Genomic DNA, 25,232 nt, shown 5'->3' with positions numbered 1-25,232 from the left:
TACTGACACTCCGGTACATTGACTTGAGGCTTCCGAACAGCAGGGAATACTCTTTTCACACCTCGTCATCTCCTACAGTAGTACATTTTCGCTCATTTTTTTTAGCACTTTCACTCATTTTTTTGAGCCTCTTCTGTGCATTCGGTGACTCTTCGATCGGCACATTGAGAGTCATGACGTGATGGCCCTTGGTGGCTGCTTCCATGGTCTTCATCAACACATCTTCCAAGGCATTCTCGACATGAGCATCTTCGACACATCATCGACGAGCATGATGTGCACACTTTTGTGTGGTAGCTACTTTGGGCACATGGGTTCTTTATCCTTGCTATGCATAAAATGAATGAAATATATCTTTACTACTTTCTTGTTTGAGTCAAGGGTACTCTGCCCTAGGTTGTCCCCCAAAATGAATGCAAATAAATCATGTGTGTTGAGTCAAAGGTTCTCTGCCTTAGATAGTCCTCCTAAAAAGATGTATTTTCCTATTTTGTTTTGGTGTGTGGCTCCATGTCTCTTATCAGCCCCTGGAGCCAGGAGGGGATGTACTGTGGGAGCCATGTATTGGCTTTGATAGGTTTAGAGGGGGATGTATTGTGAGAGCCATGTATTGGCTTTGATAGGTCTCGTTATCAAGCTTGGCCGAGTTCCAGGATGTTGGTGTATTCCTTAACCTATGAGCTGGTCATGTAGCCATGCTATAACATGATCCTCTGAGCATGTTGAGTCTCAAGTAATGAGAGTGCTTGGATCAACCTCTGAACACGCTCAGACTTTAGCCTTTGAGCTACATAGGGTGCACAGTTTGATGACCGTCATTGTCATGTTCTGTTCTTGGTTCCATTCCAATAGTCCCTCACCTTAGACCTGTCACTGTCATGTTCTGTCCTTGGTTTCATTCTAGTAGTCTCTCACCTTGCCTTCATGGGGGGATGTTAGAATATGAAGCCAAGTTGAGTTAGTTTGGTGTGTTCTAGTGTGTTCTATGGATGCCACGTGTCATATTGAGAGTTATCCCATATGCATAGGTGTTCATATGTGTGTGTGTGCTCTTATATAAGAGTTATACTTGTCTAGTGTTGAATGAATCAAGCATCAAGCTACAAGCTCTTTGGTCTACATGTGAGTACTCTCATTTTTGTTCATTGCTCTAGTCATTTCATTTAAATTTCATTATGTCTCCTTTTGAATATCACTTCCTCTCTCCGTAGCCTACCCTCTCTCTCTCCCTCTTTCCACCATGTTCCTTCATAGTCAACCAGTGGTAATTTATTTCAATTTACTACCTCGGACACTCGTGTATTTCTTGAGTGAGTAAGAAACGATCAACGGTTGCTACCTCAACATATGAATCTTAGTATAGGGCAGCTTTCACAACCACAATGGAATTTGTCTAGTTGAGACATTTATGGGCAGATCTACATGCATCATTGGAGGAGCCTACTCCAAATCTCATTCACTAATAGTTAGAAAGAAAGAAAGAAAGATATATTAACGTCCACGGGAGACCTCGCGGGCCTATGGGACAAAGTGCACAGAAAAGCGAACTCATACAAGCCTCAGTGGGCTGAAGCAAAGGGTACGCTATGACCCTTGATGAGTACTAATCCATGCTAACAGAATCATAATCATAAACATAATCATAATCATATCATATCAATTAATCTATCTAGGCACTGGGACGAAACCAAAGCCTGGTACAGTGATGGCTCTCTGGTGGGCTGCAAAAATATCTCGTATCTGCGTTTGTCGAGCGGGGGGCGCGGTCTCCTCGCTCTCTGGACTCTCTGGGCTATGTCTAGAGTGATTCCGCGTCTCTGTCGGTCTCCTCTGAGGAAAGCGGTGATAGGTCGGACCTCAATAGAGTGTACTCTGGGGACTCTCTGTCGCACGTGGCCTTTGTGTCCCTCTCTCGGCGGTACTGTGCCAATGCAGTGGTGTGGAATCTTATGTTTCATGCATGTACGAAACACATAGAGATACATTATCACTATGTGAGGGGAACTCAGCTCCGCCTTTCGCCATACTACATGTAGGGGAGATCAGTGTTGTCTTTTGCCCTACACACCAAAATGTGGCAGATCTCTTCACCAAAGCTTTACCTTGTGAAAAGTTTGAGGCTCTTTGCAAAGATTTGAACTTATATCCATTTGCTGATTGACATTATTCCTTGTATATTTAGACATTGTCACTGCAAGGGGGTGTTACAAATATTAATCTCTAAGGTACACTCGGTTTTGACTCACCCTACGGATGTAGGTTTTGTCATATTGACAGCCCTCTTGTACTTCATTCTTGCAATCTCATTTCAACTGAGCTCCACATTTTTAGCTTTTAACCTCCATAAACTCTCACAAATTGGAGATCAAGTGACGGGGGTTGGGGGGGTCTGCTAGAAGAGCCGGCAGCAAAGGAGGGATGCTATTGCGCGAGGCAGGAAGGGGGCTGCGAGGGGGAGCTGTTGTTGCACGGGGCAGGAGGGAGTTGTGAGGGCAGGTTGCTGTGATTGCACTTAGAGAGAAAGAAAGAAATATTAATGTCTTTTGGAGGTACGGGCCTATGAGATAAGGTGTGCTAAAAAATAATATCTCATACAAGACGCCATGGGTCACTACTGAGTGCTATAATAAAACCCCAAAATCGAAAACCTAAAAATCTTGAGAGAAACAAATGATATGGTCAACTATGATCCTGGTGCCTCAGTAGTCCTCTGATGGGGTATAAGAATATCTCTGTTGGGTCATCTCTTGCTATGGTGGAGTTGTGGCCTTGTTGATCTGTATTCAGTGGCCCATATCGGGAGTGATACCTCGACTCTGCCCCCCCCCCCTCCCCCAACCCCCGCCCGAGTAAAATTGGGATAGATTGGACCTCCATTATGTGTGCTCTGCTTTGCACTGTGCAAGGTCTTGGTGGCTCTGGCTCTATTGCTCCTCGTCTCCTCTTCGTGCTAATGCACTCTGTCCTCCATCTCGGCTAGCTCTTCCTCCTCCACTCCAATGTGACACAGTGCTAACTCAAACATTTAGAAATTGTGACATGGTTCTATATCCGATCTAGCTTTGTTTATTAAAAGTCTTCAAAAGATTGAAGAGAGAGAGAAAAGAGGGGGGAGGGGGGGAGCTCATGACTGCTTGCAAAGCTCGAAATTGTGTGTAAAAAAACTAGAGCTTAGGGAGTGGCTGATGCTACCTTCAAAATCATAAATGCTACTCACAATTTAGACTTTTTGTGTTTTTGTGTGTATTTCAGCAATTGCTGAGTTGCTCGACAATGCTATTGATGAGGTATATTGTTAAGCTGAATTTGTTCTCCCTTTTGTAATTATGGAGATGAACTAGTATCAAATGTAGAGCTTAGCCAAAATTTTATACCAAAAGTTTTGACTCCTGTGTTCATAAAAAGAGGTAATTTTTGACGTATAACTATATACCAAAGTTAATACCCTCTATTGATGCCCCTTCAATTGATGTAGGTGCAAAATGGTGCAACATATGTGAGTGTGGATTCAATCCCAAGTCCTCAAGATGGTAGTCCTATGCTTCTTGTGCAAGGTACGTTTGGATACAAGCACCCAGCTTTCTTGATCTAGAATACGATGAGATTAGAATGGATTTGTGTTTTGTAGATTTTTGTAGAAAATTTGTTAGATAACAAAGGCGCATGTTGAACAAGATAAGCCTACACTATGTATCTAACATTAGAATGCCATACACAAGGTAGAGTGGTTTCCTTAATTTATATCATTTCACATCGTCAATAGCCTATTTGTTGGAAAAAGTGATGAATTATGGATTAGTTTGCTAAATTACCCTTGGGAAATTTTTGGGTTAGGATTATAATTAGAGGTAAAAAAGAGTGTTAGGTAGACCTTAAGACATTCATGATGTTATTTCATGGATTGGCATGAAAGAATTGTAAAGGGGCCACATTATGTGCCAAGCTCCCACATGCATTTATTATGGACAAAGAGAGTCCTCGCCTCCTCACCTCCTTAGCTAGGGTTTGCTATATGTGAGGTTCATTGTGTGTTTGCAGTAGTTGGTACATTTTAACTTGTTTGCTTTCATTCTAGCAAGCGTTGGCATTTCCATTGCAACAATTCATGTGTGTGTGCACGCACACGCATATATGTTTCTACGTGTGTTTGTGTATGGAGGGCACTTCAATCTAGAAGGCCTCCACCTCAGTTTTCTTTCATGATATCAGAGCACAGGTTGAAGCAAGACCTTTGAACCTTGCTGGCAGTCCTCTAGCTTGTGTGCAAACAAATTCTGAGCAAGAGACTCGAGAACGGAGAAGCTACGCAACTGTTGCATGCAAAAAGACCTGCAAAAAGAGGAAATACAATGTAGATATCACTGCCAAATATCACCGCCAATGCATTGTTATAGCTGATGTGCCATCAATCTTCCCCATCTGGATCCTCCTGTCCAATCTCACTGAATAGCTGAAAAGAAATTTCTGGGTCATCCTGAATGAAAAGGGTTTCTCCAAAACCACTCTTCTGGGTCCTATTGAAACCTCTGCAAGTGTCTCCTCTCGATTCAGCCCTAAACCAAATCAAAACTTTTCTTCTTAGTATCAACATGATAGTAAAGATCATCATGATGAGAATGACATGAAGAAAAAAGGGCCTTGCTTTTATTGTGGGAAGCCTGGCCACTTTACTTCTAAGTGTCTGAAGAAATGGTACTAGTAAAGACCTAAATCCACTGGTAAATGCAGGTCTAAGCCTACTGGTAAAGAGACTGCTAATGTAACTATGCTCCAGACTAGTAATTAGCTATCTCAAATCCAAATAAGTTTTGAGAAAGCCTTAGCTATCTCAAAACCAAATAAGTCTAGCCAAGTTGATGAGTTATGAATTATTGACTCAGGGCACAACTATGAAAAGCTCCCAAAGAAGGCTCAAGAAAAAAAGGTATCTTGAACTGATACATTCTGACCTATGTTGTCCTTTGAATGTCAAAGCAGTAGGAGCTAAGGTTTAATTCCTGACATTGATAGATGATTATTCCAAGAAGACATGGGTGTACTTCTTGAAGGAGAAATCCTTAAGTACTTTAAGGAATTTGTTGCCATGGTACAAAATTAGGTTGGCAAGCATTTTAAGGCTCTCATATCAGATAAAGAGGGAGAATATATGTCGATTTGTTGTTTTGTAAAGAGAAGGGCATTGAAGACAACACTCTAGTTCTCATGCTCTCCAACAAAACGTTGCTGCTGAGCACACGAACCATATCCTAGGTGAGAAAACCAGGAGTATGCTGAAAGCCCATAATATACCAAACTATTTTTGGGGCTTTAAGCATTAAATACACCTATGTACCTTCATAACCGGACTGCCATGAAAGCAGTACTGATCATAACTCCTGAAAAGGCCTTTGCTGGTATAAAAAGCCTGAAATAGGTCACCTAAGGATATTTGGCTGCACAGCCTGAAATAGGTCACCTAACCATATTTTGGATGCCAATAGATGGAAAACTGATAATAAATTTGTCAAAGGTATATTTATTGGCTATAGTACATAATCTAGAATCTTGAAATGATACGTCTGTTGTTTTGTTTGCTACCCATGTTTAGGAGGCCATATATCCATTTTAAGGTGAGGGACCATGATTCAAGTGTCTAGGATTAAGGCTAGACAAATCGAGATTCTGGATACATCTAGTGTGTAGGAATAGTCCTAACCCAGTATTGATTATCTAGGGTTGAGACTAGGCCAACCTAATATCAGTATTTGCCAAGGGTGAGGGCATAGTCTAACCATGGGTTTGGAATGACCTGAAATTGAGACTGAAGCTAGCATGGATGAGGTACAGATTCCGTGGATAGAGATATTTTAGAAAGGCAAAGCTAATCTGGGAATAGGTCGGTTTTATGGAAAAGCTTAGTGCATAACTTCAAATAGGGATTGGATGCTAAAGATAACAGGCACATATATCAGACATTTGTATGGCCTTTAAGCTTTCATTACTCTAGAACTAGTAATTCTTAAAGTGCTCTATTTGAGAGCAAGGGATTCCCTTATTTTTAAAGCCTTAATAACTTTGTATAAAATCCCATGTCTCTCAACAGTTTTCCTTTCCTAAACTCAACAAGGTCAAGCTCTTCTTCAATCATGTCAATACCACATTTTAAGGCTTATTTTTACGCCAGTTTTCTTTTCTTCTTTTTTGTTTTCGAACTTTTTAACCAGTCCCTTTTTAATGAGATTTGAAAGGATGGTCATACCAAATGTTTTTATTGATTAATGTCTAGCAAACATTACTTAATGCTTTGTGAAGGTTGTCTTTCTTGTTTAGACCTCTAACATAATTTTTGGGGTGTATTATTTCAAAGATGATGGAGGGGGCATGGACCCTGATTGTATGAGGCAATGCATGAGCTTAGGCTATTCTCGAAAGACTGCAAAGACAACAATTGGTCAATGTATGCTCTCTGCTTATGTCTGCATGTGTTATAAATGAGAAGCTAGTACATATATTTGTCCCCTTATTCTTGTAGTTGTTCTTTGTATCTTTTTTCAAGCTTGTGGTTGGATTTGGTATCTTTTTTTAAGGTTATAACTTTTCAAAGATTAGTCTTGATCCTTTGGTGGTCAACATAATAATGTCAATATATGCAAATATTTTAAAGTAAGTTTAATTCTTTTTGTTCTCAGACGGTAACGGATTCAAAACAAGTACAATGAGACTAGGAGCAGATGTTATTGTTTTCAGCTCTTGCTTGCAAAATGGGTATGGGTTTTAATATCACTTCCATTGTTTAAAACAGCCTAGCAAAAGTTGATGAGGACACCCATGTACACCCATTTTTTACTACTTCTATTGAATAGTGCGCTTTGCAATTTAAAACAACACAGTAATAACTAAAGGAACCATTTTTCTGTTTCAGTTGAGTCTTCGTTGCCTTAAAAGACTGATGTAGGTTTTTGTTCTCATCATGTGTGATGCATTCTGTGGCTATACAGGTGTATTACAGAGAGCATAGGATTGCTTTCCTACACATTCCTTCGTGCAACGGGGAAAGAGGACATTGTAGTTCCAATGGTAGTCACTCTTATTATTGTGATAGGAGGAGGACATAGGAATGAAAATTTTGTTAGTGTATTTAGAATTTGTAGAGGAATTGTAGTGTAAATTTTCAAAGAGTTCTAGTGTCATGTTCAATATGGCTTATTTATTCCTATGTTTTCTCATTCGTACAAGGTTGACTTCGATCTTAGATCAAATGGTGGAATGCGTAAGCCATTGATTCGGACCACTGAACATGATTGGTTGCATAATCTGACTATCATTCTGCAATGGTCACCTTACAAAACAGAAGTTGAGCTTTCAAACCAGGCAAGTGTAATTGTGCATTGCGCTTTGAATGGAAATTTAGGGTGATTGAATGTCCAAGTTATTTTTGTGCTTTGGTTTATTGATCTAGTGGTAGTTGTTTCTTAAAATCTTATGGATTGTGAATGTATTACCTAGAGACTGGTGAGGGCATTGAAAGCTGAGTAAACGGGTCTTTTGCAAATTCTCGCCATTGTGCAAATGAGCAATATCTTGCCTTGAATGCAGTTTGATAATGTTGGGCCACATGGAACCAAAATAATTGTATATAATCTATGGTTAAATGATGATGGGGAGCTCGAGCTGGATTTCGAAAAGGATAAGCAGGTCTGCATCCTATTTTGAAAGACATAGAGATGGTCGTTTGCTGTGAATTAGATTGAATGTATTAAATGAGTTCTTAAACCTTAGCTTTAAACGCTTGTGCATCCAAATGGTTTTGGTGTTTCTCTTGTTTGTAGAATCTTGGAGCTTGGTGTAGGAGAAAATACACAATATGTAGCTTCATGGTTATGAAGTAATATGAAATTCAAGCTCTTCTTGCTCCAATTATGATGATTCCTAGAGAGTGTGGGTTGTCATGATTGTTTTTTGTAGTGCAGGCAATGCTGATATTATCTGTAAGAGCTATTGACTTCCTTGTGAGTCATATTTCATGGATTTATCATGTGGTGATTTTCTTAAATGATATGTTTTGTATTGTAGGGCATGGTGATTGTCATTGGTGAACATGAAGACTATGTATGTGATTTTTGTGGCTGTATGAGATCCTCCTGGATAACATGGTTAGCCTCATGGTAAGTGAGGGTGCCTAAGGCTATACTGAAAGGGGACAATCTGTCCATATGGAGTCCCAAGCTCTCAAACCATGTGCATGTATGGGCATACCAACACCTCTAACACTCTCAGCTGCTAATGCATTGATGCGGATAAAGCCAGCCATGGTGACCTGCGTCAGCCTAAGAGCAAGGAACCATAATCCCTGACTCAGTAGAGGTATGTGATCACCTGGAATGCTGCATCCAGCTATAGTGGGGTACTCCAAACTCAGCTAGAATGATCTGGTGTGGAATTGACGGCAGACTGTGGATCATCTATGACAATAAGAGAACATGGAGCCTCTCCACTCGAGCCTAGTCTACCTCTGTTAGATGAGGCCCTCGACAGGGATTGCCATACATGCTTGTTGGGCGGACCAAGGAGTCAAAGAGATATAGAGTTGGTCCAGGGATCCTAGAAATGAGAGAGAAAGCATTGCTGCTTAAGTCTGGCAAGTGCAACATATCTGTTGCTTAGTCGGTCGGGCCTAAATAGTTGGTCATATGATGAAAATCAAGTTAAAGAAAAGAACTCCCAAATATGTGTACGATGCAATGAGCTCTACCAGTGTGGATTGCTCTTTGTGCATGGCTGTCCGGATGTGTCGAAAATCATAACCTTGGTTTTACCAAGATTGACCTTTAAATCATATGTCTCACAGAAGGTATACAGTACATCTAAGTGTTGGTGGAGGCCCTTAGCTGAGAAGAGAGTAAGACTACATGAAACCAGCCTTCATAGATTAAAGTGTGGTGGGACCACTTTAACTACAACATACACAGTAACTAACCAAACAATCAATCACCACAAACTTAATCACAAGCAGCTAGAGTGCTCCTACTTAGAAACAAGGACACCGAATCGCGTTTGGCTGGTGCCCCTTGTGGTATTTTTTAAATATTCATATAAAGCCAAAGCGGCTGATTACAAGGTCTCTAAAGCTGCACCACAGGCAAACCACTGCCCACAGACTTCCAATATCCTGCACACCCTGCAATCCCTACTCAACCTTATATGGAGAATAGGGATCCAATTACTAGGCAATCCTACAATCTCCCCGCCCACCAAGTGTGCAACAACACCCCAACGGCATCAATTGACTGTGCGGTTCCTCACCTACACAACCCAGTGCCCAACCAGCCAGACACGGCTGAACAATTGCAGAAAAGCCCCAAATTGCCAAACTTTGGTGCAATCAATCCACCAGCACTTCCAAACAAGTCACTCTTATCTGTAGCCCTCTTGGCTAAAACCAACCCTTCTTGGCGAAGAAAAAATCTTAAACACAATAACCAACCAGCAACCAGTCCGGGAACGGCAAAAGCAGGCTAAAGCTAGCCTTCCTCTACCCAGAATCCACAAAAATCAGGTCACCTGGGCTGGCAAAACCCTAGATTCTGCCTGGCACAGCCCAAAAGCAACTTAGAAGAGGTCACCTAAGCCTGAAAAGCTCCAAAACCAGCAGCTTATCCCAAAAGCAACCAAAAATAGCTCAGCTCCAAAACAGCCCACAGCACCTGCAGCAGCCTCTGTACAGCCTGGAAGCAACAAAAACGAATTGATCTGGAGGCCCTTGGCACAAAAATGAATTTTATTTTTGAGCTTCTGGCAGTCTTGGCGTGGAAATCGTGAGTGTGCAAGCCAATTACTAGACAATTAATTCCTAGGATCAATAGCCCAAAATCAGGCCAAGAGGAGAGAGAAAATGCATCGCAATTTTCCTAGAGTGTGCCTAGAGCTGGGTGACCTATTTTCTGGCTAAATTATGGACTTTTGCTGCTGCTGGTGACCTCCATGAAGCAGGGCAATTTGCTTGGGTGCTGTTCCAGCTGCCAGAAGCTAGGCAGGAAGTGAAGCGATTTTTCTACAGGCTGGTTTTTGCTGTTTCTCTAGTGTGTGACCTAAGTGATGATGTAAGCCAAAGGCCCCCACATGAGAGGTTCCTTTGATTTAGGCCAGTCCCATTGATGTAGGGGCTGATTGCCACTGATTTAGGGGAGGTGCCTACACTATCCTCTCTTTCTATAAAATGGAGGTTATTCCTTCATTCTAATACATGGATTTTGCCTTACTTGTGCTCTCACTCTTTGTGCCATGATGCATCTCTTCTATCCCTCACTCCTCTACATTTGGTATCAGAGCTGGTAGGCTTTGTAGAACTCATTTTGGTAGTGCCACCTCATCATCTTCTCCAACACCTCTTTTTGAGCTTTCTTCTTCCTTCTTTCTTAGAATTTTCTTAGCTCTGTTCTCCCCATTCCTTGCGACTTTCGCCAAGCCCTTCCAGCTGGAGTTTCTACACTATGGGGCGCTCCCCTGGCCCAGAGTATTCTCCCAGAGATGGTGTATTCCACCCGCGCTGACCTAGCAAGTTGAAACGTCAAAACGCGCAATTTCGCCTTTCTGCTCAACCATTGCCTGAGCCCTTCTAGCACAAGTCGGTCCATGCCTAGAGCCTGCTGCTGATGAATTTTGAAGGCCAATGCTTGCTGGAGCAAGGAGAAATCAGAGAAAAGATAGTCACAGAAGGCGCAACTCTCCGAGATAAAAAGGCACACTATTTTAGCAATGCTCTGTGGTGAACTTACTTGGGTATTCAAGCTTTAGTTTTGCACAAAAAGCCCTCTTAAACTCTTCTTCAGTTGTGTGAATTGTGCCCTCCAAGTTGAGCTAGTCTACTGCAATGCATTTTTGACAGTTTTGGACATTTGATGCTAGAGTAAATGCTGGGGTAATGCTTGAGGATTAAAGTAATACTAAAGTACAATTCAGAGAATGCATTTTCAATTTGAAATTCAGTTAGGACTGATCTTTTGTCAAAATGCCAAGCTCTGAGGGATCTTCAAATGCTAGTCACTTGAAGAAGACTACAAGAAGGGCAAAATTCAAAGTGAAGAAGACCCCAGCCAAGAAACTTTGGAAGAAGCCAACAGGGTATGAGTATGCTAAACAATTAGGATTCTCTGAATTTATCTCTAGCAATCTACATTGGTATGGTGAGGGAGATTTCTTTGTTCCATAAGATTAGTCATTTTGTAAGAGAGTAGACACTGCCTGACAAAGGTAAGACCCTCTCATGGCTACTTATAAAATTGACAAGTTCAATGGCCAAGGATTCCATACTTGGCAGATGAAGATAAAGTTTATGCTTATGAAGGAAAATCTATGGGACTTAGTCAAGGAAAGAACTCAAACCTTTCAGGAAGGTGAATCAACTACAACAAAAGGTAAAGGAAAAGCCACTGACTCTACTTCTACACCTGCAGATGCAAAGAGAATTGAGAAAGCCTATGCCATCATTGCATTAGGTTTGGGTGATGACTATGTACACCACATTTCAGATTTGGAATCCCCTTTTGAAGCATGGCACAAGTTAGACATATTGTTTGGTGCTAGCTCTCGTACTTCCAAATTAAATCTGAAAATTAAGTTCTTTGAACTTAAAATGGAGGGAGATAATGTTGCTGCCCATGTCAACACTATGAGAAGTATTATAACACAAATTCCCCTGTCACTGAGGATGATGCTATGGCAGTGCTTTTAAAGAGCACGCCTTAGGATTTTGACTATGTGATTACTACTTTGAAGAATCTACCTCAACCCTCATTAGAAGGCATCATTAGTGCCTTACAAGAAGAGGGAAGGGAGAACAATTCAAGAGTTGGCAAAATGCATACAGAGGCACTTGCAGTGAGGTTTTCAAAGAGCAAGTACAAGGCTTGTAAACACTGTGGGAAAAACAATCGCCTTGAGAAGGATTGTTATAGAATCAACCCTTGCTCATATTGTGGAAAGAATAATCACTCTAAAAAGTTTTGCAATGAAAAGAAGAGGACTATGTCAAATTTGGTTGAAGAGAGAACTCCATCAGCAAAAGAAGCATCCAACTTTATGATAGAAGACAAGGACTTCGCCTTTTGAGCAACTTGTCTTTGAATTTTTGTTTATCATCACTTGGTCAAATTTTGAGGTTCTTTGCCTGGAGTAGTACTCCAAAAAGAATATCATGTCTCTTGTAAATCACCTCTGGTCACCATATGATGTAGGCCATGTGATATGTGTTTGGTCTATCCCAGTTTTGTAAACCTTGACCCTTGGGCACCTTTGCTAGCATGAGATCCTAGACATAGATTTATCCTTGACCACCATGAGATGGCATGAGAAAGTATGAGACTAGATGTATCCTTGACATTGCAAGAGGCAAACCCTTGAGAAGGGGTATGTTGGGATAACTATGGTCAAGGGCTTGCTCTATGGTGCATGCGTGCATCTAGGGGAGTCACATGTGTGTGTGTGTGTGTGTGTGTGTGTGTATGTGTGGTGTGGTAGTAGGTGAACGGGAGAAGGAAGTGAAGCGTCGAGAGGGTGAGAGCGTCGAAGCCAAGCCTTTCTGCAGCATCGTCGAAACCTTCCTGTACCGTACCGTACAACCAGTACGGCCACCCGTACAGCCTGTACGGCGGTTTTCCGTACAGCGCATAGCCCGTCTCTTTTCCATCGCTCCCTAGATTTGCCTGCGTGGTGCTTCGCTGTCTTTTTTTCGTCACTCTCCAAATTTCCTGTGTAGCCTCATCCGTACAGTCGTACGGCACACGTGCATCGTCCGTACGCTTCTAGTTTTTCTGTTTCTGCTGTGTCAGTCCCCGTTCTGGCTGTACACCTGCCCCCTTGTACAGCTCCGTATACCTGCCCCCTCCGTACAGCTCTATCCGTACAATCCTGCACGCTCCCCTACTTCCAACCGTACAACTACTTGGAGTTTTTTCTTGGGCTCTGTGTTCTTCTCCGAACGTCTTGTGTTCCAGCCTAAAATCCTGCATTCCTATCTGTTTTGTTTTTCTCCACGTTATACTCTTTCTATCCTTTCTGGTGGACCTCCTGTGTGAATACTTCTTTTGGGACTCGTTTTTTGTTAGCCTTTACTGCCCTTTTACAGGTATTTTCACTTACAAGTCCCTCTTTTCACAAAGTCATGGCAGAGTATTCATATGAAAAAACGTTTCAAAAGGAGCGCACGGCTCCCTACAAGAAACAAAAGCAGGTTGAGGGTCAGCATGACCCGATACATGAGACTCTTGAGGCTCAACTGGTATATGATATAATGCATGAAGGATTTGCAGATACTAGAAAAGAGTGGAAAGACTTGGTTCCTTCAGTTGGCCTCATGGTTGAGGTCGATGAAATTGTGGATCCGGTCAGAGAATATGCCAAGAATGCAGTCATTTTATTTTTTCCAGGCCGAATGCCACCTGCTGCAGAAATAGGCAACTGGCTGACACGTACATTGGCTGGCTCTTTTGTTCGTAAAGTACACTATGCGGCGAGAGGCTTTTTTGAGGTGATCATGGTGGATGAGATCCACAGACAAATGCTTTTGGAACTCTCACCTCTTTTTTTTGGGCAGCAAATGGTGCATGTCTTGCCATGGTCTCCCACAAGAGACTATCAGGCTTTAATTCGACACAGATGCCCAGTTTGGGTCGAAGTTGTTGATTTCCCCCAATGTATGGCCTCGCTTTTGCCTAAAATTGCAGCATCTTTAGGTAAAGTGGTTTGCCCACCACGGCCAAATGGAAACTCAAACCGATTTTGCATTCTCTGGGATACTGATAATCCCACACCGGACTCTTATTCAGTCACGGTGAATAATGTGAACATGGGAAGTGCTTTCTATAAACTCAAATGGGGTTTATTTGCAGGGGCCTGTTTTGAATGCAAAAAGTTTGGACACATGGCTTCACAGTGTCCAATGAATCCACATAAAATGCCTCGTGCCACTTTGTCAGTTTCTATGCCCACTAATTCTGTGGCCTGGAGAAATTGTCCCCACTTCCCATTTTATTCGACATCTTGGTTATCCTCTAGGCTGGGGACTCACCCGCTCACAACAAACTGATTGGGTGCTAGCAAAATTAAGGGCAAAACTTGAATATTGGAAGCTTGCAACTTGGCCATTACATGTTCGCCTGCGAATCACGCAATCCATTTTGATAGCATACATACAATTTTATCTGCCTCTCACCATGTTTACTAAGGCAGATCTGGTTTCATTTATGTCAGCTATCATGGAAATTTTCTGGCGTTCAAAACATGGCAAGAAAAGTCTCAGATTACTCTCTATGCATCGTCTTTGTTCTCCCAAGATGCACGGAGGTCTGAACATTCTTGATATTCAAATGCATTTACTTGCTCACAGAGGGAAAATGATGATACAGTTTATGCAAGGAGATCAGCCTTGGGCTTACATGATTCACTCTCTCTTATTACATCTTCATACACCTGCCTTTGGGCATTGGCAGCTGACTCAGTGGGATTTTTTATTTGGCTCTATCCAAGGCAAGATCAGAGGATGCCCTTTTGTCTCTCGTCTGCTTCTTGATTGGAAACATATTCTATCCCATTTGGAATGGCATGGCAGGGACTCTCTCTCGGGCAACTCCTTGAGGGTAGAGAATATTTTTTGGTCAAAAGTTTTCCACCCCCCTTTGGCCATACAAGAACCCCGACGTTCTTATTTTCTCTCCTTCAAAGGCATTTCATCTGTGGCGGATGTACTTCGGGATGATGGCACAATCTTATCTTTTTCTATGGCTGCTCGCAAATATGGCTTGGGAGCTCATTATCGCCCTTTATGGCATCGAATATCAACAATGCTCCAACCGTACTTGCCGGTACCCCATTTGGAACTTCAGAATCGGCTTGAGGATTGGATCTTACGCTCTCCTTCCTTATATGTCCGTCCTCTGAAGCTCTCACATATCACAGTGTCATCACTGTATAAAGTGTTATTACCTCCGCCTTGGATTTCCCACAAAGCAAATACTGTTTGGCATATAGATCGCCCAATGAAGTGGTGGAGAAAAAGGCTGCGTCTTCTTTGGCATTACAAAGTCCCTCTACGACAACAGCTTTTCCTATGGCGAGTTCTTCTTGGCATTTTTCCGTCCGGACAGTTACTCGCACACAGACATATAGCTTCAGCTGTTTGTCACCGATGTCAGCACTCTACTGAATCAGTGTTTCATATCTTTTGGTCCTATCCAAACACTTCTGATCTCATTGCTCTTATCAGACAGAGGCTTCGACAGCGATTTCCTACTGTTACTTTTGGCAGATTTTTCTGGTTGTTTGGCTTTCATCCAGAGAGACAGGGTTTTGATTTATTTTTTGTATGGGTGTGCTATTGGACACTATGGACTTTATGGATGGACAAAAATCATAGAGTCTTTGGTGATCCACTTTTTTCATCTTTTCTTTTTTTCAAACGATCTCTGCAACAATCTTTTTATGATTGTCTTCAGACTCGTTTGATTGATCAGGATGTATATACAGCTTATACTGAGATCTTTAGTTGAGTAGTAGTTACTTCGTCTTTTTGAAGTAACTATGAATGTAATTTTTCTACATCAATAAAAGATTTCTTCCCACAAAAAAAAAAAAAAAAAGTGTGTGTGTGTGTATGTGTGTTGTAGAGGCACACGTGTGTGTGTGTGTGTGTGTGTGTGTGTGTGTGTGTGTGGTGTGAGTGTGTGGGTGTGGGGCTAGTGTGTGTGTGTAATGTGGACACTGTCTCTGTGCATGCACCTGCAATCGCATGCTTGATATGTGTGTGTGTGTGTGTGTGTGTGTTTCATTCGACATCTTGGTTATCCTTTAGGCTGGGGACTCACCCGTTCACAACAAACTGATTGGGTGCTAGTAAAGTTGAGGGCAAAACTTGAATACTGGAAGCTTGCAACTTGGCCATTACATGTTCGTCTGCGAATTACACAATCCATTTTGATAGCATACATACAATTTTATCTGCCTCTTACTATGTTCACTAAGGCAGATTTGGTTTCATTTATGTCAGCTATCATGGAAATTTTCTGGCGTTCAAAACATGGCAAGAAAAGTCTCAAATTACTCTCCATGCATCGTCTCTGTTCTCCAAAGATGCACGGGGGTCTGAACATTCTAAATATTCAAATGCATTTACTTGCTCATAGGGGGAAAATGATGATGCAGTTTCTACAAGGAGATCAGCCTTGGGCTTTTATGATTCGCTCTCTCTTATTACATCTTCATACATCTGCTTTTGGGAATTGGCAGCCTACTCAGTGGGAATTTTTATTTGGCTCTATCCAAGGCAAGATCAGAGGATGCCCTTTTGTCTCTTCTCTGCTTCTTGATTGGAAACACATTCTTTCCCACTTGGAATGGAAAGGCAGGGACTCTCTCTCGGGCAACTCTTTGAGGGAAGAGAATCTCTTTTGGTCTAAGGTATTCCATCCACCTTTGGCCATCCAAGAACCTCGACGTTCATATTTTCTCTCCTTCAAAGGCATTTCATCTGTGGCAGATGTACTTCAAGATGATGGCACAATTCTATCCTTTTCTTTGGCTGCTCGCAAATATGGCTTGGGAGCTCATTATCGTCCTTTATGGCATAAAATTTCAGCAATGCTCCAACCGTACTTGCCGGTACCTCATTTAGAAATTCAGCATCGGCTTGAGGATTGGATTTTACGCTCTCCTTCCTCATATGTCCGTCCTTTGAAGCTTTCACATATCACAGTGTCATCATTGTATAGAGTGTTATTACCTCCACCTTGGATTTCCAACAGAGCAAATACTGTTTGGCATATGGATCGCCCAATGAAGTGGTGGAGAAAAAGGCTGCGTCTCCTTTGGCATTACAAAGTCCCTCTTCGACAACAGCTTTTCCTATGGCGAGTTCTCCTTGGCATTTTTCCATCTGGACAGTTACTCGCACACAGACATATTGCTTCGGCAGTTTGTCACAGATGCTCGCACTCTACTGAATCAGTGATCCACATCTTTTGGTCCTGTCCAAATACTTCTGATCTCATTGCTCTCATCAGACAGAGGCTTCGACAGCAATTTCCTACTGTTACTTTTGGCAGATTTTTCTGGTTGTTTGGATTTCATCCCCAGAGACAGGGTTTTGATTTATTTTTCGTATGGGTGCGATATTGGACCCTATGGACTTTATGGATGGATAGAAATCATAGAGTCTTTGGTGATCCACTCTTTTCATCCTTCCTTTTTTTCAAACGATCTCTGCAACAATCATTCTACGATTGTTTTCAGACTCGTTTGATTGATCAGGATGTGTATACAGCCTATACTGAGATCTTTTCTTGAGTAGTAGCTACTTCGCTTTTGAAGCAGCTATGAATGTAATTATTCTATAGAAATAAAGATTTCTTCTCACAAAAAAGTGTGTGTGTGTGTGTGTGTGAGAGGGTGTGTGTGTGTGTGTGAGAGGAAGTCTGCCAAAAAGCCATTTTTTGAACTGGGTCAGATATTGGGCTTTTTGGACCATCTGGCAGGATCACAACATGCGATATTTTGGGAATCCGTTCTTGCAATCTTATGAATATTTCAGACTCTCCCTACGGCAATCTATCTATGATGCCTGCTATCAAGGAGATCTTCCTCAGTCATGCCTGGAAATAGTTTTTCTTTGCTTTTGATTTCCTGTTGAGGCTCTCTGCTTTTTTGAGACCCTCATGTAAATTTTGCTGATAATATGATCATGGATTTACCCAAAAAAAAAAAAAAAAAAAAAAAGTGTGTGTGAGAGAGAGAGAGTGTGTGTGTTTGTGTGTGACGTTTCTCTGGCGAGCTTGGAGGTGCGAGAGCGTCGAGAAGAGCTGAGGCATCGTCGAAGCTTTCTGCAGCATCTCGTACAACCAGTACGGCTACCCGTACAGCCTGTACGGTGTTTTTCGTACAGCGTACATGCCATTTCGCACAGCCCGTTTCCTTTTCCATAGCTCCCTAGGTCTTCGTGCTTTGCTCGCGTGGTGTTTCGTTGTCCTTTTTTCGTCCCTCTCCAAAATCCCTGTGAAGCCTCGTCCGTACAGCCGTACGGCACCCGTACAGCGTCCGTACGCTTGTACTTTTCTGTTCTGCTGTGTCAGTCCCCGCTTCACTTTCTTCTCACAGTTTTGGCCGTACACCTGCCCCCTCCGTACAGCTCCATCCCTACAATCCCGTACAATCCCCTACTTCCAACCGTACAAATCCTTGGAGTTTTTTTGGGCTCTGCTGTCTTCTCCAAACGTCTTGTGTTCCAGCCAAAATCTTACATTCCCATCTGTTGTTTTCCTCCCCATTATACTCTTCTTATCCTTTCTGGTGGACCTCTTGTGAATACTTCTTTTGGGACTGGTTTTTTTGGCTTTTACTGCCCTTTTACAGGTATTTCATTTTCAAGTTCCTTTTTTTACAAAGTCATGGCAGAGTATTCATATGAAAAAACGTTTCAAAAGGAGCGCTCGGCTCCCTGCAAGAAACAAAAGCAGGTTGAGGGTCAGCATGACCCGATACATGAGACTCTTGAGGCTCAATTGGTATATGTTATAATGCATGAAGGATTTGCAGATACTAGAAAAGAGTGGAAAGACTCGGTTCCTTCATTTGGCCTCATGGTTGAGGTCGATGAAATTGTGGATCCGGTCAGAGAATATGCCAAGAATGTAGTCATTTTATTTTTTCCAGGCCGGATGCCACCTGCTGTGCAGAAATAGGCAACTGGCTGACATGCACATTGGCTGGCTCTTTTGTTCGTAAAGTACACTATGCGGCCAGAGGCTTTTTTGAGGTTATCATGGTGGATGAGATCCACAGACAAATGCTTTTGGAACACGCACCTCTTTTTTTTTGGGCAGCAAATGGTGCATGTCTTGCCATGGTCTCCCACGAGGGACTATCAGGCTTTAAACCGACACAGATGCCCGGTTTGGGTTGAAGTTGTTGATTTCCCCCAATGTATGGCCTCGCTTTTGCCTAAAATTGCAGCATCTTTAGGTAAAGTGGTTTGGCCACCACGGCCAAATGATGGCAACTCAAACAGATTTTGCATTCTCTGGGATATTGATAATCCCACACCGGACTCTTATTCAGTCACGGTGAATAATGTGAACATGGGAAGTGCTTTTTATAAACTCAAATGGGGTTTATTTGCAGGTGACTGTTTTGAATGCAAAAAGTTTGGACACATGGCTTCACAGTGTCCAATGAATCTACATAAAATGCCTCGTGCCACTTTGTTAGTTTCTATGCCCACTAAAGATGTTCCTACTCCAGTGGTCAACAAAAATAAAAGCAGTAGACAGCCTGCTGGGAGTCAGGATAAAGGCAAAGCTCCAGTGGCTCCCAATGGGAATCTCACATCACATTCACCTCCTGTTATTCAATCCTCGACCAAAGGACAACAACCTTCAACTGATGGCTGGCAGAGTCCAAGAAAAGTCATTTCTGCTAGAAGAATTCCACCCCCCCACACTTGGACTGGTGCCTCTTCTAGCGGGAATACCCCAGAGATAAACACAGGAATTGGGATTACATGGGCTGCAGTAACAGCCAGCAGAACACTCTTCCCTGAAGAAGAGGTTGCTGCTTTGCTGTCTACTTCTCAGGCGGCTACTTCTTCTCAGGCGCGAGGTCTCGACCCTGAGATAGAAATGCAAGGCTGACCTCATAAATTTTGCTGCTGTACATAGTTGTTACATTACTATAAATACCTGTATATATGACTGCTCACATCAAATGTTTTACACTCAATGTCCAGGGCATGTGTGACAGTAGGAAATGGAAATCTGTGTGGCTGTACATCAACAGATTTCAGCCTGACATAGTGGCATTACAAGAACACAACCAACATATGTATGCAGGCAAGACAGGACACTACTGTGGATATGATATTTTTTATGCTGGGGAGCACTCTTTCTCAGGGGTTGTCCTTCTGATCCAACATGAGCTTCAACCAGCCATTGCATTAAATGACAACAAAGGCAGATGGCTTGTTCTCCAATGCCTTATTAGAGGAGAGGTGTTTGAATTTGCTTCAGTTTATGCACCTCAGTCCTCTAGAGAAAGAACTGCAATTTGGGATGCCATGCAACAATATCCGTGGAGATATCATGCCTACATATGTGGTGATTTCAATAATGCTCCACAACAGGGAGACAACACCTCCATACATGATCATATGTTATCTCCTAAAAGGCATGCATGGTCTCAACTATTTCTACATCTGGATCTGGTTGACTTTTGGAAGGAATTGCAGCCTTTGTCACCGGGCTACACTTTTCAACATAATGCTCTTTCAGCCTATCAGGCACGTCTGGATCGATGGTATAGTGTTGCTCCCCAACAAAATGGGGAGTTCACATGCAAAATGTGGATTGACTATGCCTTTGTGCATTCAGACCATGCACCACTATGGTTACGGTTATCTTTTCATAACATGCCAGATGATAGATTGCCACACAGGAGACATCTCATCATAAACAATAGTTATTTGCAACATGCTGATTTCAAGGCAATGGTTACTGAAGCAGCTCATTGTCTTTCCTCTAGCAGCCATCTCAATGTTGATGGTGCCTGGGATACTTTTATTTCTAAAATGCAAATTAGAGTTTATGGCAAGTCTTACATGAAGACTCTGAGGGAAACCATTGCTCAGGCCAAATCTACTTGTCAAGACCTCATTGAACTCAGTCATCACCGTTCTTTGTCCTTGCATGAGCAAACAACACTATGCCAGGCCAGACATTGTCTTAAACTAAATGATCAAAGGAAACTGGCAAATTGGGAGACTAGAGCAAGACAAAGAGCCTTTACAGATAAAGGTTGCTCTTCCAAAGAATTTTTCAAAAGTTTACATCAGAGGAGAATCAAAACAGAAATTTACAGAGTGCTTATGCCCGATGGATCATGGACTACCTCACGGTCACAACTTGCTTCCTTTTGTGTGCATCATTTCTCTCAGCAATTTGGCTCTGCAGCTCCTCTCTCGCAACAAATTTTGCATGCACGAAAGTTACTGTTGCAACATGTTTCTCCTATCATTTCCCCTCCTAAAGCTTTGGAATTGGAGGAACCTTTTACTGAGAGGGAACTGTCAGATGCGATCAAATCATGTGGCAGATGGAGATCCCCTGGATGGGATGGTTTAACAGTAGAGTTTTTTCTAGCCTACTGGCCTATTTTGAAGCATTCATTGCTATATATGGTGAATGTTGCGTGGCAAAGTCAGAAAATGCCGGACACATGGAAGAGAGGTCTTGTTAAGCTCCTTCCCAAAAAACAAATTTGTGAGTCTTTGGCAGATTGGAGACCTATCACTCTTATGCCCATAATTACAAAGTCACTACCAAAATGATTGTCGATCGGCTAAAGGGGATTTTACATGATGGGTTGCATCCTGCTCAATATGGCTTTGTCCCGCGCAGACACATCACCGATAACATTGCTAATGCCTACATTGGAATTGAATATGCTAAATATACACAGCAGGATGTTTTGCTACTGCAAATTGATATTGCCAAAGCCTTTGATACTGTTCAGTGGGATTTTATTTCATCGACTATGCAAGCATTGGGTTTTCACAAAAATGCAGCAGCTCATCACTTGGCTATATTAAGATAGTGAAGCTGCCTGTATACTCTCAGGAGATATTTTCCCATCCTGGACTCTTGCTTGCTCTGTCAGGCAAGGATGTCCCCTGAGTGCTTTACTTTTTGCTATAGCCACCCATCCACTGCTTCAATATTTGGATCACCTTTTGGACACTGATCAGTTGCACGGTTTGGAGATTCTTGGTAGTCGCAGCATGATTGCTCAGGCATATGCTAATGATTCATTCTTTTTGCTCAGGCATATGCTAATGATTCATTCTTTACTCCAAAAAATACTCGGGCTCATTTGTCCATGATTATGCATGCTCTTACTACATATGGTTTGGCTGCTGGCCTTCGGGTAAATTTTCAGCAATCAAAATTGCTGCCATTACATGCACAGGAATGGCACAACCTTCTGTGGCCTGGGGAAATTGTCCCCGCTTCTCATTTTATTCGACATCTTGGTTATCCTCTAGGTTGGGGACTCACCCGCTCACAACAAACTGATTGGGTGCTAGCAAAGTTAAGGGCAAAACTTGAATATTGGAAGCTTGCAACTTGGCCATTACATGTTTGCCTGCGAATCACACAATCCATTTGTCAGCTATCATGGAAATTTTCTGGCGTTCAAAACATGGCAAGAAAAGTCTCAGATTACTCTCTATGCATCGTCTCTGTTCTCCCAAGATGCACGGAGGTCTGAACATTCAAATGCATTTACTTGCTCACAGAGGGAAAATGATGATACAGTTTGTGCAAGGAGATCAGCCTTGGGCTTTCATGATCCGCTCTCTCTTATTACATCTTCATACATCTGCCTTTGGGCATTGGCAGCTTACTCAGTGGGATTTTTTATTTGGCTCTATCCAAGGCAAGATCAGAGGATGCCCTTTTGTCTCTCGTCTGCTTCTTGATTGGAAACATATTCTATCTTTATGATTGTCTTCAGACTCGTTTGATTGATTAGGATGTATATACAGCTTATACTGAGATCTTCAGTTGAGTAGTAGTTACTTCGTTTTTTGAAGTAACTATGAATGTAATTATTCTACAGCAATAAAAGATTTCTTCCCAAAAAAAAAAAAAAGGTGTGTTGTAGAGGCACATCTAGTGCTATGATGTGTCTAGTGTGTGACCTATCCTGTGCCCATCCGGATGTCAAAATCTTGCCCTTGTTTGTCTTTTGAAGCTTCTGACTTTCTTTCCATGCTCTCTTTGGTAGTGATGATGTAAGCCAAAGGCCCCCACATGGGAGGTTCCTTTGATTTAGGCCAGTCCCACTGATGTAGGGGCTTTGGGTGTGTGCCTGTGTGTGTGGTGTGTGTGTGTGTGTGTGTGTGTGTGTGTGAAGTGTTTGGTGTGTGTGTGTGGTTTGTTTGTTTGTGTGTGTGTTTATTTGGGAAACATTTTTGGCTATTTGGCAGATTTAGAAGGCCTTTATCTCAATACTCCCTCTTTCTCTCATGGGTGAGATATTGGGCGCTTTGGACAATCTGGGAAGAGCACAATTTGGCATACTTGGGCCGCCAGTTTCAAAAGTCATATGAATCTTTTAGAGCCTCATTGCGGCATTCTTTATATGATGCCTGCCATGAGGGTGATCTACATGCATCTTGCATTGAGCTTTTCTTTTTATGCTTCTGATCTGTGGGATACTCTCCATTTTTTGGAGACTTTCCCTCTTGTAAAGTTATGACAATATAAATACACTGCACTGGATTTTACAAAAAAAAAAAAAAAAAAGTGTGTGCTGGTGGTGTGAGGCGTGTGTGAGAGAGCGAAGGAGCTAGCTGAGCGGTGTGAGGGTCGAGGCGACGATCGTGAGCGAAGCGCAGAGCAGTCAGCGCCGATCTGCGTTGCTCTCCGTACCACCGCACGATCGTCGTACGATTTTCGTACGAAGCTTCCGTAGGGAATCTGCTCCATCTTACGTCAGCTTGTACCGGCAGTTCCCCTTCTCCAATAACCGTACAGATTGTGCGTACTTTTCAGCGCAGTCCTCCGTCTCAAATTCCGTACATCTTCTCCGTACTTTCCCGTACAGCTCGTTCGTACTGTTCCCGTACTATTTCCTTTATAGTTGACTGAATCTTCGGTGCACAGTCTGCTTTCCCGTACAGCCTGTCAACAGTCCCGTACAGTTTGACTTGCAATCTCTCCTTTTGTCCGTAGAATTCTGTCTTTTCTTTGTGCCACCGTACAGTGCGTCAGGTCTACCTCCGTACAGTCCGCCTCCCCTTCTTTGTGCTCAGTACGATCTTTGCTGTTTCATATCTGTTGAATCCCTTAGCTGCCATGGCAGAATCAAACAAGTTCTATGTCAAGAGAGCCCTCTCTCCTGAACCCAAAAGACAATTAAGGGAAGCCTCTTCCCCCATAGCTCCTTCTTCTGAAGATGCTTCCTATGTGTTTGATATGCTGAATGATGATTTTCAACAAAGCAGAAGGGAATGGATTCAACCTGCTGCGGAACTCACTTACAAAATGAAGCTGCCATCTCTTGTGCAACCTTTGAAGAAGCTCTCTCAAACTGCAGTTATCATCTTTTTCCCAGGCAAAATTCCCTCTGCTAATGATGTGGGACAATGGGTGAATTCTCTCCTAGGTGGATGCTTTGTAGAAGGAGTCTATTTTGCCTCCCGAGGATTTTATGAAGTTCATCTTTTGGATGCTTTGACAAAACAAAAGATGCTGGAAATGTCCCCTTTATTTTTTGGTCGCCAGATGGTGCATATCATGCCCTGGTCCCCCAATAAGGACTATCAGAACCTCATCAAGCATCATTGCCCTGTATGGGTTGAAGTGGTTGATTTTCCAGATTATATGAGAACAGAGCTTCCCGGTTTAGCTATGACATTGGGACAAGTGATCTGTCCCCCTCGTCCAACAGGTAATAAAAATCGTTTTTGCATCTTATGGGATACTGATAGACCGACCCCTTCTTCTATTGCAGTTGAGATTGAGGGTGTTAATTTGGGCAAGAAATATTTCACCTTAAAATGGGGCATTTTTGCTGGAGCTTGTTTTTCTTGTCACAAATTTGGGCATCTTGCTTCAGAGTGTCCTTCTATCCTTCATCCACCTCCTCCAGCTGCTATTCCTCTGCCATCTAATAAAGGAGGTCAGAAGACATATGTGGAAAAGATTGAAGCTAAAGGAGCAAAGCCTTCAGTTCATACAGGGAGCCAGGCCAATTCAGCTCAAAATAAGGATAAAGGCAAAAGCAAGTTAGGAGAAAATATTTCATCATCTCATGAGGGATGGCAGACTGCAAAGAAGACGGTGCCTCTCAAACAAAGACCTCTCCAATCTCGTAATTGGGATGCCTCTGCTCCTTCTCCAGGACAATCTTCTACCTCTTCAAGCAGCCCCATCTCAAAGGCTTGGGTCAATGCAGTCAAGAAGGGTCTTCCCCTTTGTGAAGAAGATGATATTATCAGGGAATTGGAAGCTGAGGGTCAGCAAGACCCTGTGGCAATGGCAGAGGCTTGAGGCCTCCCGCTCTTTTGGAGGACCGATCATTCTCTTGTATATATTTTCATGCGTGCTTCTCTTAAATGTTTTTCCTATAATATACAGGGCCTCTGCAACCAGAATAAATGGAGGCTTCTCTGGCATTATATAAATACAACTCATCCGGATGTTGTATGT

General features: G+C 42.4%; 1 protein-coding gene across 2 annotated transcripts in view; it reads left to right on the top strand.

The window, feature by feature from the left end:
* The window catches only part of LOC147893940 (protein MICRORCHIDIA 6-like), a 130,867-nt gene that overhangs the window by 37,806 nt on the left and 67,829 nt on the right, over positions 1-25,232 (top strand). For both annotated transcript variants that reach the window (XM_087385775.1, XM_087385773.1), the window contains exons 4-10: positions 3,253-3,287; positions 3,476-3,554; positions 6,347-6,436; positions 6,669-6,744; positions 6,978-7,056; positions 7,216-7,350; positions 7,576-7,674. In XM_087385775.1, coding sequence (XP_087241901.1) covers positions 3,253-3,287; positions 3,476-3,554; positions 6,347-6,436; positions 6,669-6,744; positions 6,978-7,056; positions 7,216-7,350; positions 7,576-7,674 — 593 coding nt within the window. The remainder of the gene's footprint in view (positions 1-3,252; positions 3,288-3,475; positions 3,555-6,346; positions 6,437-6,668; positions 6,745-6,977; positions 7,057-7,215; positions 7,351-7,575; positions 7,675-25,232) is intronic.

The sequence above is a fragment of the Dipteris shenzhenensis genome, chromosome 15 (assembly GCF_047967505.1).
Source record: "Dipteris shenzhenensis isolate YYH24624 ecotype China chromosome 15, Dip_SZ_1.0, whole genome shotgun sequence".
NCBI lineage: Eukaryota > Viridiplantae > Streptophyta > Polypodiopsida > Gleicheniales > Dipteridaceae > Dipteris > Dipteris shenzhenensis.
Note: the sequence above shows the minus strand (reverse complement) of the source record. Positions and strands in the feature narration are given on the sequence as shown.